The sequence below is a fragment of the Aethalodelphis obliquidens genome, unplaced genomic scaffold (genome assembly GCF_003676395.1).
Source record: "Aethalodelphis obliquidens isolate GAN/ISIS:26980383/991018 unplaced genomic scaffold, ASM367639v1 scaffold16, whole genome shotgun sequence".
Classification (NCBI taxonomy): Eukaryota; Metazoa; Chordata; class Mammalia; order Artiodactyla; family Delphinidae; genus Aethalodelphis; species Aethalodelphis obliquidens.
Window position 1 is genome coordinate 30,794,282 of NW_020837960.1, and position 19,979 is coordinate 30,814,260.

A 19,979-nucleotide genomic window follows, 5' to 3' on the forward strand; every position below is an offset into this window, starting at 1 on the left:
AGACAAAGAAGGACACTACATAATGATCCAAGGGATCAAAGCAAGAAGAAGATATAACAACTGTAAATATTTATGCACCCAACATAGCAGCACCTCAATACATAAGGCAAATGCTAACAGCCATAAAAGAGGAAATTGACAGTAACACAATCATAGTAGGGGACTTTAACACCCCACTTTCACAAATGGACAGATCATCCAAAATGAAAATAAATAAGGCAACACAAGCTTCAAATGACACAATACACCAGATAGATTTAATTGATATTTATAGGACATTCCATCCAAAAACAACAGAATACTCTTTTCAAGTGCTCATGGAACATTCTCCAGGATAGATCATATCTTGGGTCACAAATCAAGCCTTCGTACATTTAAGAAAATTGAAATTGTGTCAAGTATCTTTTCCGACCACAATGCTATGAGACTAGATATCAGTTACAGGATAATATCTGTAAAAAGTACAAACACATGCAGGCTAAACAATACACTACTAAATAACGAAGTGATCGCTGAACAAACCAAAGAGGAAATCAAAAAATACCTAGAAACAAATGGCAATGAAAACACAGCAACCCAAAACCTATGGAATGCAGCAAAAGCAGTTCTAAGAGGGAAGTGTATAGCAATACAATCCTACCTCAAGAAACAAGAAACATCTCAAATAAACAACCTAACCTTACACCTAAAGAAATAGGAGAAAGAAGAACCAAAAAACCCCCAAAGTTAGCAGAAGGAAAGAAATCATAAAGATCAGATCAGAAACAAATGAAAAAGAAATGAGGGAAAACGGTAGCAAAGTTCAATAAAACTAAAAGCTGGTTCCCTGAGAAGCAAAATTGCTAAACCTTCGCCAGACTCATCAAGAAAAAAGGGAGAAGACTCAAATCAATAGAATTAGAAATGAAAAAGCAGAAGCAACAACTGACATTGCAGAAATACAAGGAATCATGAGAGATTACCACAAGCAACTCTATGCCAATAAAATGGACAACCTGGAAGAAATAGACAAATTCTTAGAAAAGCACAATCTTCCAAGACTGAACCAGGAAGAAATAGAAAACATAAACAGACCAATCACAAGCACTGAAATTGAAACTGTGATTTAAAATCGTCCAGCAAACAAAAGCCCAGGACCAGATGGCTTCACAAGCAAATTCTATCAAACATTTAGAGAAGAGCTAACACCTATCCTTCTCAAACTCTTCCAAAATATACCAGAGGGAGGAACACTCCCAAATTCATTCTACGAGGCCACCATCACCCTGATACCCAAACCAGAGAAAGATGTCACAAAGAAAGAAAACTACAGGCCAATATCACTGATGAACATAGATGCAAAAATCCTCAACAAAATACTAGCCAACAGAATCCAACAGCACATCAAAAGGATCATACACCATGACCAAGTGGGGCTTATCCCAGGAATGCAAGGATTCTTCAATATACGCATATCAATCAATGTGATACACCATATTAACAAACTGAAGGAGAAAAACCATATGATCATCTCAATAGATGCAGAAAAAGCTTTCGACAAAATTCAACACCTATTTATGATAAAAACCGTCCAGAAAGTAGGCATAGAGGGAACTTACCTCAACATAATAAAAGCCATATATGACAAACCCACAGCCAACATCGTTCTCAATGGTGAAAAACTGAAAGCATTTCCTCTAAGATGAGGAACAATGCAAGGTTGCCCACTCTCACCACTATCATTCAACATAGTTTTGGAAGTTTTAGCCACAGCAATCAGAGAAGAAAAGGAAATAAAAAGAATCCAAATCGGATAAGAAGTAGTAAAGCTGTCACTGTTTGCAGATGACATGATACTATACATAGAGAATCCTAAAGATGCTACCAGAAAACTACTAGAGCTAATCAATGAATTTGGTAAGGTAGCAGGATACAAAATTAATGCACAGAAATCTCTTGCATTCCTATACACTAACAATGAAGGAGAAATTAAGGAAACACTCCCATTTACCACTGCAACAAAAAGAATAAAATGCCTAGGAATAAACCTACCTAAGGAGGTAAAAGACCTGTATGGAGAAAACTATAAGACAGTGATGAAAGAAATTAAAGATCAAACAAACAGATGGACAGATATACTATGTTCTTGGATTGGAAGAATCAACAGTCTGAAAGTGAATATACTACCCAAAGCAATCTGCAGATTCAATGCAATACCTATCAAACTACCAATGGCATTTTTCACAGAACTACAACAAAAAATTTCACAATTTATATGGAAACACAAAAGACCCCAAATAGCCAAAGCAATCTTGAGAAAGAAAAATGGAGCTGGAGGAATCAGGCTCCCGGACTTCAGACTATACTATAAAGCTACAGTAATCAAGAGAGTATGGTATTGGCACAAAAACAGAAATACAGATCAATGAAACAGGATGGAAAGCCCAGAGATAAGCCCACGCTCATATGGTCACCTTATTTTTGATAAAGAAGGCAAGAATATATAATGGAGAAAAGACAGCCTCTTCAATAAGTGGTGCTGGGAAAACTGGACAGCTACATGTGAAGGAATGAAATCAGAACACTCCCTAACCATACACAAAAATAAACTCAAAACAGATTAAAGACATAAATGTAAGGCCAGACACTATAAAACTCGTAGAGGAAAACATAGGCAGAACACTCTGTGACATAAATCACAGCAAGATCCTTTCTGACCCACCTCCTAGAGAAATGGAAATAAACACAAAAATAAACAAATGGGACCTAATGAAACTTAAAAGCTTTTGCACAGCAAAGGAAACCATAAACAAGACAAAAAGACAACCCACAGAATGGGACAAAGTATTTGCAAATGAAGCAACTTGCAAAGGATTAATCTCCAAAATTTACAAGCAGCTCATGCAGTTCAATATCAAAAAAAAACAACCCAATTCAAAAATGGGCAGAAGACCTAAATAGACATTTCTCCAAAGAAGACATACCGACTGCCAACAAACACATGAAAGTATGCTCAAGGTCACTAATCATTAGAGAAATGCAAATCAAAACTATGAGGTATCACCTCACACAGGTCAGAATGGCCATCATCAAAAAGTCTACAAGCAATAAATGCTGGAGAGGGTGTGGAGAAAAGGGAACCCTCTTGCAATGCTGGTGAGAATGTAAACTGATACAGCCACTATGGAGAACAGTATGGAGGTTCCTTAAAAAACTAAAATAGAACTACCATACGACCCAGCAATCCCACTACTGGGCATATACCCTGAGAAAACCATAATTCAAAAAGAGTCATGTACCACAATGTTCACTGCAGCACTATTTACAATAGCCAGGACATGGAAGCAACGTAAGTGTCCATTGACAGATGAATGGATAAAGAAGATGTGGCACATATATACAATGGAATATTACTCAGCCATAAAAAGAAATGAAATTGAACTATTTGTAATGAGGTGGTGGGGCTTCCCTGGTGGCGCAGCGGTTGAGAGTCCGCCTGCCGATGCAGGGGACACGGGTTCGTGCCCCAGTCTGGGAAGATCCCACATGCCGCGGAGAGGCTGGGTCTGTGAGCCATGGCCACTGAGCCTGTGCGTCTGGAGCCTGTGCTCCACAACGGGAGAGGCCACAGCAGTGAGAGGCCTGCGTACTGCAAAAAATATATATATGTATATATATATATTTTTTAGTACGAGACTTAAAGGCAGTGAAATTTTCTTATTTCAGGAGTTACTAGGAGGATGAAGAGAGCCAGTTCCCAGAAAGGGCCTGGCACTCATGAATAAGCACTCAACAGATGTGAGCATCTGTTACTAGAGAGGCAGTTTAGTTCACTGCCTAAGATATGGGACCCACATGTGCTGCAATGAAAGTCACCTAACGCAAGCATTTCTAAACGTACCTTTTCAAAGTGTTCTCGCCCCACCAAAAAAGTCCTCAGCACAGCGCACATAAACATCACCTCTTGTAGCAACAAATAATGGCACTGTGCCTGTGGGTATGAATATGTGCCTGTATGTAGGTATTTTAAACATATTTTAAGTAACTGAACATGGAGCCACCTGTCAGAGAAAAGATCAAATTAGGAAACTGGACTTTTAGGATTTACTGTATAGCACAAGGAACTATATTCAATGTCTTGTTATAACCCATAATGGAAAGTAATCTGAAAAACATAAACTGTTTCAGATATATATATATATATATATATATATATATATATATATATATATATATGTATATCTATCTATTTCTATATTTCTCTCTGTATCTATATAGGGACTCACAGACATAAAGAACATAGAAGAGAAATAGTGACTGCGACTTAAGAATTTATTGTGGGAAAGACTTTTCCACGTACAGAAGGTGGGGTGTGAGCCCGGCCAGGCAGCCCAGAGCGGGCTCCCTTAACCATTATGCAATTCTGCATCACTTTAAAGTCTGATGACTGTCAGGTTCTTTGTCATGAGGACAAAAACAATGGAAATAAAAGAGTAAACTTCTGAGGTCCACAAGATGTCCATGGTCATCCTGCATGTCGTTACAAAGTACCGTAAAGAACCTAGCGTATGTTAAAGGTCTAACTCGTGAAACATCAACCATATCTGTGAGATCGTATAGCATTCTGTGTCCTCCTGATTCCCACTTCTTGCTTATAAATGAGTCAGTGCTAGATACAGTTTACTGATTGACTCTCAGCATCTATTTTCATCCTCTTCTTTTTTTTTTTTTTTTAATATATCACAGGGACTGGAAAGCTAAAAGCCACATTTCCCAGACTCCCTTATCAGCAGGATTCTGGATGAATTCTAGCAACAAGATACACTTGCTTAAGATTGCAGAGACAGAGGAATTCCTTTTCATACAGGGGAAGTTTTCCACATTCTCTCACCCAGTCCCAGGTTCACAGGTGCAAGGCAGCTGGACCATCAGCTGTGATTGCCTCAAGTCCCCTGGGGAAGCAAAACAGAGTCCTGACCTTGGGAACAGAGCCACAGATGTATGACCTTGAAGCCTACCTTGCTGACGTCTGCTCCTTCAGGATTATCCAGTAATTTGGCAAGCACCTAATTTCCTGTTTTAACTTCCTCTATACTTCAAATTAGTTTCTGTACCAGTTACTGAATTAACATCTCTCAGCCTCCAACCTACCCTTCCATACTCAGCTTGTGATACAGGAGTGGGGATTCTAGAAACCTCATCCCTGATTTGCCAGCGGGCTCCCTGCAAGGCTCTGAGAATTAAATCTCACGGCCACACCCAGACCCAGGGATGCTGGGAAGTGTAGTCTCTGCCATACATGCCATTAATGAATTTTACATGATTACATTTTCATTCCATCACTGATTACACGTACTTATTTCATAAAACTTTGGGTTAAAGAATGACTATTTTGCTCAAGTATATCCTTACCAATTCATCTTCCTTTTAATGGCTCATCAGAACTAGTTTTTTGTGTATTCTATAGGTTAACATGTTAAAAACAACTGCACTTTCCTCCAAATAAACTTCATGGTTAGTTCAATCATTTGTTTCTTAGAAAATGCTGGCAAAATTTTCTATATGTCTCCATCCATATTCATTTTAATTACTGCAGCACAAAAAACAAATGATCCTCAAATGGCTTGGCCCTTATTGTCTTTTACTAACACATATCAAAAGATGTCTAGCATTCAGTAGCCAGCAGTGGGACTTCCCTGGTGGCATACTGGTTAAGAATCCACCTGCCAATGTAAGGGACACGGGTTCGATCCCTGGTCCGGGAAGATCCCACATGCCACGGAGCCACAACTACTGAGCCTGTGCTCTAGAGCCCGCGAGCCGCAACTACTGAGCCTGTGTGCCACAACTCCTGAAGCCTGCGAACCCTAGACCACACGCTGCAACTACTGAAGTCCGCACACCTAGAGCCCATGCACCTAGAGCCCATGCTCCACAACAAGAGAAGCCACCGCAATGAGAAGCCCACGCACCACAATGAAGAGTAGCCCCCGCTCGCCACAACTAGAGAAAGCCCGCGCGCAGCAACGAAGATCCAATGCAGCCAAAAAAAAAAAGGCCAGCAGTAGGTGCTGTGAAATTTGACAGGGTAACTGATTTGAATATTACATGTTTTTTATAAACTGCTGATAACATTGTAGATTTTTATTCTCATACTCGGTATTCTTAGTTTTTAAAGTCTCACTAATTCATAGCCTCATTTTGCAACAGCTAAGGTTTCAAGATACCATCATACATTTAGGGCAAGAATCATGATTAATGATAGTAGCCTTAGGGAGAATACTGAAATTTGTTTAGCTTGTCAGATCTGATCACTGTTTTAATTCATCAAGCAGTCGAAGAAAACTTAAACTAGCAGCGTGCGTGTCCAGCAAGGCCACACCACTGCAGCTTCTGCTTACACTACTGTAATCTCAATACCTTTTTTTTTTAAAAAAAACAGAAAGCTTTTCAAACCAGCACCTTGTAAGAGTCAGTTTAACCGAAACTAAATATAGTCTGTAAACCCATTTAACCAGGAACACAAACGGCAAGATTTCACAATGAGCTTCAAGCAAATGGAAGAGTGAGGGTCCCAGCGTCACCCCTTCTTATTTGTGGGACCCCACGCCTCCCTCCTCCCCTTCCTCCCAGACCCATCCCTGGTTAGCACACCAGAAACAGGATCGGGTGTGCCAGAGCCAGTCCACGTGCTATCAGCAATACTGTGATTTCACAGTACTTTTTTTAACCGAAAAAAAAAAAACAGGAGGAAAAAAGAAAATGACATTTTCTACTGGTATCTTAAACATATCATCTAGTGCCCCCCTGGCGTGCACTTCATCACCCGCCTTGTTTCCAAGACCACTGATCTCTGTATTACAGAGCTTAGATGTTATTTTGGTAACAGTTGAAACACTCAAAACAGGGATAAATCCTGAGCATTTACAAGCATTTGGGGTCCTAGCCTGGACCTACGTACAGGTCAGCTGAAGGGGGTGGATGCCAGGTAATTGATGGTCGTTGAGGTGACCCCCTTAATTCCCTCAGACGTACACAGGAGATGAGGGAAGGAAGCCAGGCCCAGTGCTTCTGATTCGTGGTTCACTTCCTTGGTCCCTGTCTCGTTCGCTTCACCATCAGAGCCTCCCTTTACAAGCGTAACTAACCCTGTCATCTGCTCTGAGCAGTGGTGCTGACTGCGAGTGTGGCCGTAGGTGCCTGCCAGGAACAAGCTCTTGTTAAACGACGCACAGGTGGAATCTCACTGTTGAGCTCCCATCTTCATGTCAAACCACCAAAGCAGGTCACTGGGGACTCTCAAATCAGCTCCCAACCAGGGTCTCGGCAGCAGCTTTAGGCCATGACGGGCTGGGTACACATCTGTACCATTCTCCGTGAGCCGGTGGCACTGAGATGTTGGGGAACTAAGAGCCTGTGTATCCTATTACGACGTAAACATCATCAACTCCTGACACGTGAATATCATCTTGAGTGTCTGTACTACAAAGAAACGCCTACAAGTCTCCTAGCAACCACCAGGAGTTGAACATCGCCCCTTAATGGAAATCCTAACAGGAAGTCAAACCAGATTAAAACTACCCCATTTTAAATGCACTGTTCTAGGTGAATAAAATAATGTGTTATCGCAAAGCAATTTTCTGGGCTTACTATTTTTTATATCGGTTTGGAATATTTATTGTACTACTTAACATCCATGGTACCCCTTAATCAAGAGTATAAAGTCATCTACTTAGGATTTGCCAAAGTGAGGAACATTCTTAGAATCACAGAATGATAAGCAAATAAGTTTACAAATACTGCAACCATCAATATCATACGTTTTCCAAACCATAACTCTAACATGGATGTATATTATTCTCCAGACCTTGCAAATTCTTAATGTCCATTTTATCAGTACTGGGAGAGTATGCTTTCAACCATGCAGCTAGCCAGAAAGACTTTTTTATATATGGAGTGTGCTTCTCACAAAAACCTTCTCTCCTTCCTCCAATATGACAGAAACTGTAGCTGAATCTGAAGACAAAGTGAATTTCAATGATGGCCATCACCTAAAAACATACATAAATTCCTATACCTGGTACCAGAGGTAGAGCTTACCATTTTGATGTTTAAAGAAATGACTTTATGACAGCCATTCATAAATAAAAAGAGAAAACACATTGAGTAGTTTTATAATTGCTTTTTTAGTAAAAAAAAAAAAAATTTTAAATCCTGAATATTAGTCATAGCAGAAACAAAGGGTTTAACACAGTGATATCAAATACAACTTTTTAAAAGCTACTTACGTCCAAAGAATCCTCCTTCAGTAGGATAAGGGCCATGTTCTGTGACACCAACCGGCAGGAATAGCCTAGAATAAAAGAAGGAGCAACATACGTGAATTTACCATCCCCACCAGGAACTCACCACGTTCAAGGTCCCCTGAGTTCAGCCTCCCTTCCTGTACCTTCCTTATCACCGTGTTTGGCCTATGGGCTCACACAGAGGAACTGAGCAAGTGTGGGGAGGAAAAGCTTACACGGATTCTGACTTGCAGACAGCTCTAGCAGTGCTGCTCGGAAGGGTCTTCGTAACTAATGGCTGAAATAAATACTCATCAATTTTCCTTATCCCTGTTATCTTTGTATTAGGATGAGCTTTGGGTTCTCTAAAGTAAAAGCAAACACTTTAGGAAGACAAAGGGAATCAACGGTGCTCCTCACGCGGCATACGCGTGCCTACTGTGATACCAACGTCCCTCACCTGCTTTATAGAAAGCCAGGTAATTCTCACAGCAGGCTTCTAAGGAAGCCTATGATACCCAGAGAGTCACTTTTCCTGCGAAAGCTCAAAGCAACCCCCACTGCAAGAAATAAACCTGAGTCAAGAGCATCCCAATGCTAATTCTTAACAATTCCCATTACATTTTTAGACAATGGTATCTCTGTAGGTTAATTTCAGCAAGATACACTTTTCCACTTTTCCTCCCGGAAGGCAAACGTATTTTCTATGAAGCTGTTTCCTACTCAGACTTTGCAGTACACGCGTGACAGGTGGAGATGCTTGGTGACACAACGACCAAGGTAAGAGCCTCTCCGGACTCTTTCCCTTCTCCCCACACTCTGGGGAGAACGAGGCAGCGGCCCCAGCCAACCCCAAGTCCAGGGGTGTCTGTCGGGGCCCTGGGCTCTCTTTCAAATCACCCTCCACCATCTTGGTGCCCCTCAAGAGAGCTGCCATCAACATGTGCTTTTCACCAAGCTCCATCTTAATTTATCTCATCGAGAAAAGTCAAAGAAACAGTCCTTTCACCTAGAGAAGTGGTCCTTACAACGATCATGGACCAATGATCACAGAAACAGGGAACAAGTGGTCAGCGTAAAGAACGTCAACCTTCAAAACAAGGATGCGGGTGACCATCTCAAGGAAGGGCCGTAACCAATGCTTAGGCAACAGGAGTCTGGGTTCTCCTCCGCAGAAGAGCCAAAATACCCCTTCCCACAGATGCTATATTTAACTAGAAAAGGAGACAAGCATTTAACTAGCGGACAAGTCACAGAACTGCTGCGTTCACGTGCTCAATTCTACCCAGAAGGTCCTCTTTTCATCCTCAAGAAACCCTACTAACAGGCACAAAACAGAACTCAAGACAGACAACAATTAAGATGAGAGAAAGCTTGGGGTATTTTGGGGGGGTAGAAAATAAATATTTGTGTTTATTTTGGAATGTATGAAGTGTATCCTTCACTGATGAGTGTCATTTGAGAGGACTATTATAAACCACCTGAGAACACAAATTTTAAAGCACAAAATTATGACTTTTCATCTAACTGTCATTTTCTTAAAGCAATACCTTGAAGATCTATTCCAGGCAGTTAACGACAGTTATGTGAAGGGAATGAGATAATTTTGCTGGTTAAAACCTCACGTATCACTTGCAAAGTGAAAACAACTGAATAGTTTAAAATCACAGGACCACATGGGCAAATACCTGTTCAACCTCTAAGAGGAAAACTAAAGGGAGGAAACACAGCACAATTTTCCACACATTTTCAAATTTGTTCAAGTCTGTATTTTAACAATATACAGACTTGAACAGTGATGAGTAGAAATGAGAGTTTCCCAGAATGCCATTGAAAATTCTGCACAGCACGATGGAAATAACTGAACTTTGTTTCCCACTAAAATCTTACAAATATATTCTTCCTTTCTATAAATTCTTAGATTAAGTGCAGAAGGGAGGTCAATATTTTATTTTCATTTGCAAACAGGGATATTGGAACTTTCATCATTTTTCTTCCCTTGCCCCAGAAACTTCCAGCAACTTCACGCAATAGAGACTGTTACAAATTTAGTATAACTCACACAAGAGGATTTGCTGGTAGTTTTTGATATGAACAGCGGTTGCAGAAGCAAGCTGAAATGTTTAAGCCATCGCTTCCCGCTTGATTTTATATTTTGCAATTTAAGTAAAATGCCACTTGACAACTGAAGCTGCATAAAGATATTATGGAAAAACTCAAAGTATTTTTCTAGCCGTTGCAAGGAGAGGGTAACAAATAAAACCACTGACACTTTCATGAATTTAAATACACAAAACTCAAGGTTTCTGAGAAGAAACAGGTTCTTTTTTTTTTTAGTTTGGAAAACGAAGCAAGATTTTGCTTAATTATCACACAGAACACTTGCTCTAGACAGACCATGGGGGTTTAACACAGTTAAATGTGACTTAGTTAACATGGCAAATTAAATTATGTCAATCCAAGTTCGGTGTGCTTGATTTCTAATGTTTTTGGATAAAATGAGATCAGCTCTTGGAGAACAGCCAGCTATGAAATGTCAATCCACACTTGTAAATTGTGGTCTATTTCTTTAATCTCACAATCTAACAAGATGACCATAAAATGACTGAGAAGGGAACCTCTGGGATTTCACTTTTTACTACGGCTGAAGTTAACAGCACACCACAAAAGTGTTTAGTCTCTCTACTACCTGAGCATAATCAACACTCAAAGAAATTAAAATATTACAGCATCTATGGTCCTTAGAGCAGGACTTGATTTTAAGAAAATAAAATCATCATTCACACTAGAAAACAGGACCAAACCAAACCTCTCTTGGAACTCGCAATCAGCGTCTTTTTTCTGAGGTAAGCATATATTGTCGAAGACATCCCAACCTAGATTGCTTCGGAGACACTTTTGGAAGGGTTAACGACGACTGAGTCCTACTAACCATATACCTAGGATCCATCAGATTACCCCTCAGTGGGATTCAACTTGGTTCCAAACCCTCAACAGGTGTGTTGTTGGTTGTAAATAATTTCAGGGAGAATCTGGTCACTCAATATTTGAAAGTAAGTGTATGAAACACACGGACAGATGTCAGGAATGGAACTCTTCATCTGCTCCAGACTCGATCGAGGATGCTGAGAGCAGAATCCCTCCCCATGTGAGAACCAGGATATCAAGGACTCATCCACAGAAGCACACCTGGGCACCCTTCCCTCCAGACCCTCAGATGCTTCTCAGAAAGGCACCATCACAGGTAGGGACATGCTGCCTCCACCTTACCTTCTGATCTTCCCCCAAACCAGGCCATCCTGATTCATGCTATCCTCATTCTTTATGTATTTGTCTTAAACAGATTCTTGAGGATCAAGATCTAAACCTATCTCATCTGCAAAGCCTTCCCTGATTTTTTTTTTTTTTTTTTTGCGGTACGCGGGCCTCTCACTGTTGTGGCCTCTCCCGTTGCGGAGCACAGCCTCCGGACGCGCAGGCCCATCGGCCATGGCTCACGGGCCCAGCCGCTCTGCGGCATGTGGGATTTTCCCGGACCGGGGCACGAACCCGTGTCCCCTGCATCGGCAGGCGGACTCTCAACCACTGCGCCACCAGGGAAGCCCTCCCTGATCTTTTGGACGCCTATCTTTCCGAGAACTGAATTATCACGTGTCATGGTCACATGCTCAGATTCTCAGCTCTCACACCTGTGCGGCCCAGGCTAAGTTACCTCGTATCTCTGTGCCTCAGTTCTGTCTTTAAAAGGGGATAATGCCTATCTCAAAGGGAATATTAAACTTACCTAAAGGACTTGGCTGTAATATGACAAATGCTGTGCTAACATTTAATGAGTAACTATTACTCACACCAGCCATGCTCAGCATGTACACTGCACAACTGGTATTTTCTCATCTATTTTATTCGAGTTTGTCTCAAAATTAACTCAGTCCCCAATAAGGGAACATAAGTGCCCCAAGCCTATAGGGGAGCATCTGGCAACAACAGAGCTGCAGGTAATCAAGAAATCACACACCTGACTTTTCTGTGAACATTACCGGGGCTCTGGCCGTGTTCCCCCAGCCCCACCTGAAAACCAGACTTGCCTCCCTGCCAATGGACAAGAATAGGGTGGGCAAGTCCACATTTACTCACTGTCAGAAATTAAACTTCTAAGACTATAGAAGTGGTTTAAAGGGATCAAGTAATGGGTAACAAAACATGGGGGAGGGGCAGCCAAATTCCAACTCAGATGGTTCACCGTGAAAGCGATTCCCAATGCGATGACTTTAAAATGGAACACGCACTAGGATTTTGTTCTCACTCATCCTATCTCCGTTAGAAAAAATATTATAGACTCTGAAAACTTCACATCTATTTTCTAACTATGTAAGAGATGCTTTATCCAGTCATAGTAAGGAAGTGACGACTACATGATTCACAAAGGCTATACAGCTGAAATTTCACTTTAGACTAGGTGATGCCAAATTTTTAAGCTAAAAAAGACAACTTCCAACTCCCGGAAACACAGCTAGTTAGCATAAATGCAAGCACGGCGCAGCAGGGTCCTGGCATCGTGTCAGTTCCAAAGGACCTCAAAGCCACACGCAGGATGACTGCATCTACCTAACACTCATAGGCTCATAATAGACACAAATATCCTGGAACCTAATTTGACTAAGTATTTATTTTCAAGGTATGAACTGAAAGTTACACTTTAAATTCTCAAACTGTGATAGATTATGGATGGATGGATAGATGGATGGATGGGAGGATAGACGGATGGAAGGATAGATGGATGGATGGGAGGATAGATGGATGGATGGGAGGTTAGGTGATAGATGGATGGGAGGATAAGTGATGGATGGAGGGAGAGTAGATGCATGGGAGGATAGATGGACAGATGATAGATATATGAGAGAGACAGCAAATACTAAAGACAGCCAACAGCACCAAACACCTCTAAACAGAAATGTTGCCAGTTAAAACTGTAAGAGTCAACAATCATAAGACATCCCAACTCTGGAGGCAGTGAAATATGAAAACAAGGTGTCTTAGAATGGATGAAATTTAGTACCCTTCTCCAGGGTTTTCTAACTCAAATTTCAGAGAGGGTTTTCGTGAAAGCTTCATGAATCTACATTCTGTCAAACTGTGGTCTTATGTGTTGAGGGAAAGACTTATTAAGCTCATTTTTGAGACTATGTCGGGAAATATGAGGCTACACTAGGATCAGTGATTCGTTGGAAATCTTACTCGTCTTTACCAATTGTGGGAAGAAGTATTTGAGGACAGTGACAGAGCTTTTTAAAAAGTGGGTAAAAATGTGTGTGAATTCTAAGGCATCCGATCTGGACTCTAGTAGTCTGGTAGGATCTTTAGAATTTTCTGTGTATAATATCATGTCATCTGCAAACAGTGACAGTTTTACTTCTTCTTTTCCGACTTGGATTAGAATGTTTTTTAAAAGGTCAATTTTAAAATATCTAATGGATATGAGTGCTTCTGAAACCAAAACTACAAACACTGCTACACCTTCTTTGAAAAAAGCACAAAATAATATAGCTGTTAATGGAAAAAACTGGACAGGTATCAATCACCTTGTGAGGTTCAGACAAGCCTCACTCCAGCAACGACAAACACCTTCCTTCGGGAATAATAAGCCATTCATGTTTTCTGGGTTGATTTTGGGAACTCTGCTTTCACTTGTGTTTACCTAAACTTGGCTAGACCCTGACAGATGCAGGTGTGACACAAGGACAGGAGGACAGGGACGGGGCAGGTGCAGCATCACTGCTCTCATGCTTTCTGTGCCCTCTGTGAACAGGAGCCGTGGATCAATAGCAGGTGTTTTAGACCAAATTTACATGGGAAATACCTGAAGGGCTGATGTATATATATAGAAAGAGACATTCCACCGAAAGCAAACGTATTATCCTTCATCTATAAAAATGTTGCTGACATCACCAAAGGGCTGTAAGCAATGGGTTTTTATTATCTAGTAGTAGTGACAGGTCTACACAGAAATATCACCACACTTTTCTCCAAAAATATGTGTTTGGGAAACAACAGGTACAACGTCTACATCTAATCCTTCAGAGACTGTTTGTGAATCACATGTCAGTCTCTGGGGACTTTAATCTCACTTGTGTGCGAGTCCAAGAGGACTACAGTCTTGGTAAGAAATGATTAAGTGGCTTTTTTTGTCTATTAAAAAAAAAAAAAAAGAGGAAATCCACCCCAGACAGTAGGCATTGTCTATAACTGAGGTTCTCTGAGAGTCGGGGCTGATTCAAAAGAAAAGACTGAAGGAAAGGGCTCCACTGGAACCAGCTGATCGCGTTCCAAGGAGACTCCTCTGAATAGGACACCAGTCACTCAACTTCAGATGTTCTTTCTGTATGTTTCTTCCTGCAGTGAGCTGTGACATGGACTCTATTCCCATCAACACATGAGAAGTCATGTAGCCCTTTCATTTTATCACCTATGCACCAGAGCTTGTGACACAAGGGTGACAGAAGTCCTAGATAATTTTAAAGCAATTCAAACAATCAAAATTAGATTTTTTGGGACTTCCCTGGTGGTCCAGTGGTTAAGAATCTGCCTGCTAATGCAGGAGACACGGGTTCGAGTCCTGGTCCGGGAAGATCCCACACGCCGCAGAGCAACTAAACCCGGGCGCCACAACTACTGAGCCTGTGGCTCTGGAGTCCATGAGCCACAATTACTGAGCCTGTGTGCCGCCACTACTGAAGCCCGTGTGCCTAGAGCCCGTGCTCCGCAACAAGAGAAGCCACCGCAATGAGAAGCCCATGCAGCGCAACGAAGAATAGCTCCCACTCGCCGCAACTAGGGAAAGCCCGTGCGCAGCAACGAAGACCCAACGCAACCAAAAATAAATATAAAATAATAAATAATTTTTTTTAAAAATTAGATTTTTTTAAAATTAGTAGTTTCACAAGTCCTTTTCAAACTAAAAACGTGCTGCTTTAACACTCATGAAGTAATCTGGGCTTAAATTCCCTTTCTTCAATTTTCATTTCTGCGATGCTTAGCAGGCAGAGGTTGCCAACCCAGATGGGGAAGGGAAAGGTTCAAGCCTATCAGAAAAACCTATGAATTGCTAAAAATCATTATAATGGCTATAGCTATATAAAATAATAATGCATATCTAAACTTAATGAAAACATGCTTAGTCTCTGAGACTAAATTTTTGTGAAGAAAGCAGTAAGAAAATCAAACTCTCATCAACTTTTGAATTCTCTGGCCTCTGTAAGTATGTTTAATACTTTTCAGGAAGGTGTCGTAGTCTTATTGTTTATAACGGACAGATAATGCTCATAAGAGCATCTTAAACTTTTCTCGGTCTTATGAATGAAGAATTCTATAAAACACTTCTGTCAATGCATCTGAGGAGCCCTTAGGCACCTCTATAAGACGGTTCAAAAACGTAATACAAAAATCAGCATTGGGAAATTATTCTTTAAATGAATTACCTATGTTAATTGCAGTTTCTTGTTTGTCGCCCGTCAACACCCATATTTTAATTTCTGCCTTCAACAGAGTTGCTATGGTTTCTGGCACGCCTGCCTGAAGACGATCTTCTATGGCTGTGGCCCCAAGCAGCAGCAAATTCTGAATTAAAAAACAGCTTCCATTAAAGATGGGGACACACGTAAGAGCAGCATGAACGACGAAACTCTTGACAAAAGAAAGGCAGTCAAAGTGTTCTGAGACAATTACCTTATTTCCTCCACATTAAACCTTTGTCTGCAGATAATTAATGACAGTCACATGTGCGGCATCTCAAAACCACCCACAGGGCTAGAACCCCTCCACACACACGGGCCAGCACATGCCATCTACTTCCGGGTACACGGGCACCTTGGGCTAGGAAACCACCTGGGAAACCACCTGGCAGCAGAGCACATGGGTGAGTTATCCTGGGGACACTAACAGGACTGAGGCTTCTCTCTCACTCCACTCATGAGTCAAGGGCTGTGGTACAGTTAACACATGAGAAAAAATTATTCAGTGACCAAAACGGCCAACTACATCCCGAGTGCCCACCTCTGGCCAGGGGACGCACAGACATCGCACCTATTGAATTGCTTTATGATTCTCAAAGAAATTTTGGCATTTCCAGGGAAGCAGGGTAAATGAACATTTGATTTCACTTCCATCCATCCCCAAGTTCCATTAAAATGACAAACAAGGGGAAAAAAATCAAAGGGGAATTTTAAAAAGATAAATGAAATAAAGGAATGAGAAAAGCAAGCAAGCAATGACTTCAAAGCCACTGAAACTGGAAGATGGATGGACCAGTGGTTGCTGACATGAAACGGAAAAAGCTGAAATCCAGCTCCCAGATTCGAGGGATTCGATCTGTGGGAAGCTACCTCATGTCTTGGGAGGAACTGAAATAACAAAATCACATGGGCAGCGCGGAGCGGCAATGGCAAAGCTCAAAGAGGACAGCAAGCGTGAAAACATTTAGTAGGTACGATGCCCAGCCAGCCTAGGCATTTCGACTGCTCAGGAAACTCAGCAGGGCCAGCTAACGTCGTTACACCTCATCTCAGGCAAACCCAGAAAGTCGCCGATGCCGTTTTTGACCTGATACTTCTTAAGACGTGAACGCTTAGCAGAGGGTGGCTCGACCTTTCAGAGAGCTCATAAAAACTGAGTGTTTCTTAAAGCAAAGAAACGATGAAAAGCTAATGGTGAGTTAAGATACTTACAAGATCAGAGAACATCACTATATAGCCAAAAGGTTTCTGCACCAAAACTTTTTTGCTCATTAGGTGTCACCGGGCATGTAATGTAACGCATCTACCACGTGCAATTACCTTCTCAATGATCTCGTAACACTCTTCCAGCCGCTGAGCTCTGTCCTTCAAGATGGTGCTGGCTTCTTGGTAGACTTTGAGCCACTCTGCATAATCACTCTCAGAGAGGTCGGCGTAAGCCACACAGAGGGTCCGCAAGCCTGCGAAACAGTCCCGTGTCTCCCGGTGAGGGCCCTAGTGGCGGGCAAGCAGGGTGCCTTATCCCCAGGGGACACCACGTGTGCAGAAAATGGAAGAGACCATCCCTTTATAGGTCACTCTAAGTCAACGTGCACACACTCAAAATGAACTGAAAAGCGACCTTATTTTAATTTAAACCACTGCTTCTATAGATGTTGACGGAACAGGAAAAGCCATGAGACTGAACTCCTCATAGCAGAGAAGGACACGAGGAGGGACGCACAGACATCACACCTATTGAATTGCTTTATGATTCTCAAAGTAATTTTGGCATTTCCAGGGAAGCAGGGTAAATGAACATCTGATTTCACATCCACCCATACCCAAGTTCCATTAAAATGACAAACAAGGGGAAAAAAATCAAAGGGGAATTTTAAAAAAGATAAATAAAATAAAGGAATGAGAAAAGCAGGCAAGCAATGACTTCCCGTCAGCCAGGAGGCAAGACGGGAAGTGTGTTTCACGACAGCAGTAAAGGCCCAGTGTGCTACCACGTGAAACACACAGGCTTTCAAGCAGCCGTGCTTGTGTGTGCGTGTGTGTCCCTGTGTGCATGTGTCTCTGTGTGTGTCCCTGTGTGCATGTGTTCCTATGTGTGCACGTGTGTTCTCTGGTGTACATGCGTGTGCCTGTGTGTGCACAGACGTGGATACATGCAGCCAGAGAGGCTCAGGAAGGCAACGAGGCAGCAGCCGGCACTCAAGCTCTCATCACATCCACGTGCAGGGGAGCCCGACAGGAGTGTTGTTTAAAGCCCTTCTGAGAACTCCCTTCCTGTTCTCCATGGGTTCAGTGGATTATTCTTGCCTGAAGTCTAGGGTAAGCCAGTGTCATAAGGGAAACGAGAGAGGGCCTGGGAAATAAGGTGAGTTTTCCGAGAAAGGAGTGCAAAACTGGGGGGCGATTCTGGGTAGCATCGTGGGCTGGCCTGCCTCACCCTCGTCCCTCTGGTTAAGAGTTAGCGGATGACGTTTAGGTAACAGAGCAGTCGGTCTACAGCCACGACTCTCGTCACTGCCACCGGTGCAGGGGGTGGGGACGGGCTTGGCACTAGAAAATGACCCACCTTTGAAGCAAGCCAAGTGCTGCACGAAAATGACACGTGAACACGAAGGCTCACCCCACTGCCCCCTGAAAGCACAACTCCAAGGGCAGAAATAACGTTTCCAAATTCCACTCACCTTCCGTGGCAAAATACTCCAGATGGCATAGTGTTTCCTCCATGTATTTTGAATCTTTAGAAAGCCTCTCAAAAATCACGTTATCCTGTAAAACAGGGAAACGCTGTGACTGGCAAACCTCAGGTCAGCCGACGCTCTAGCGCCGCAAGCCCAGCTCTGTTTTCGTGGTGTGGATCCAACGCACACCTGGGTGGGCGAGGGGAAACACAGTTCTTGGCTGGATTCAGTCATGAGCTTTGGAAAACAACCTGGGGGTGGGTATGCGTCCACACAAACACGCCGGGGAGGACCCTGGGTGTCAGGAGGATGAATAATCAGGGACACGACGGGGCCGACGTTCACCTCGATTTGCAAAGCTCTCACCAGACTTTGTTAACACCCTTTGCAGAAGTGGGAAGCATAAAACACACACCCTAAATTGCTCAAGTGTACTCTCCGTTCCTGATGCTGCAGGAGCTCCCACCCAGGGAGGGCACGACCCACCCTGCACAGAACCTGGTTCAGCTGAGAACACACGGTGTGGACAGCTCATCACCTGGGGACTATTTCCATGACCCACAAGCAGGGCTGGAGGATTGCAGGCTACGGATCATGCAACAAACATGTGATAAATGGCAGTTTGGGGCCCCCCCAAATCTAAGAAATTTAGTTTGGTTTGGGGGGGAAGGTTTGTGGAGAATTAAATCCTATAACAAATTAAATGCACCCCTGCAGCATTTCCTGTTGACTCTGCTCTGTGGTTGCCCCCCTTCCTCTGTACCTCACACTGACCCCCTTCTGGCCCTGCTGTGGTTCTCAGAACACAATGGCAAATAAACAACCAAAAAGGTAAGAAAGAGTATCATATGAGAACAGAATCTAACGTAATTATCTAATCTTTCCCAATCTAATCCAATATAATCTGGACCTTAGTGAGTGCAGATCGGATGCCTTAGAATTCACACACGTTTTTACTCACTTTTTAAAAAGCTCTGCCACTGTCCTCAAATACTTCTTCCCACAATTGGTAAAGACGAGTAAGATTTCCAACGAATCACTGATCCTAGTGTAGCCTCATATTTCCCAACACAGTCTCCAAAAATGAGCTTAATAAGTCTTTCCCTCAACACATAAGACCACAGTTTGACAGAATGTAGTTTTGTAGGTCAGGCTCATGAACAGTAGCATCTTTCCTTAAAGATTTAGATGCGATGACCAGGAGGCAGACAAGACAGAAAGGCTGACATAGGAAATGACCGGAGGGGGCAGTAATAATAGACCACAAATGGACACTACCTCAAACCCGCCAGCCAGCCTCTGTAGTGAATAAAAACTAAACCATGAATATTGAGAATAGCTGCTACAGAAAAAAATACACATCAGAGGGCTTCCCTGGTGGCACAGTGGTTGAGAGTCCGAGGCAGGCGGACACGGGTTCGTGCCCCGGTCCGGGAAGATCCCACATGCCGCGGAGCGGCTGGGCCCGTGAGCCATGGCCGCTGAGCCTGCGCGTCCGGAGCCTGTGCTCCACAACGGGAGAGGCCACA

At 42.5% G+C, this 19,979-nt stretch overlaps 1 protein-coding gene across 2 annotated transcripts in view; it reads right to left on the reverse strand.

Annotated features, from left to right (window-relative positions):
• ATP8A2 (ATPase phospholipid transporting 8A2) overlaps positions 1 to 19,979 on the reverse strand; it is a 447,814-nt gene that overhangs the window by 359,876 nt on the left and 67,959 nt on the right. For both annotated transcript variants that reach the window (XM_027116669.1, XM_027116670.1), the window contains exons 20-23: positions 18,454 to 18,538; positions 17,093 to 17,232; positions 15,740 to 15,878; positions 8,268 to 8,332 (exon numbers count right to left, since the gene is read on the reverse strand). In XM_027116669.1, coding sequence (XP_026972470.1) covers positions 8,268 to 8,332; positions 15,740 to 15,878; positions 17,093 to 17,232; positions 18,454 to 18,538 — 429 coding nt within the window. The remainder of the gene's footprint in view (positions 1 to 8,267; positions 8,333 to 15,739; positions 15,879 to 17,092; positions 17,233 to 18,453; positions 18,539 to 19,979) is intronic.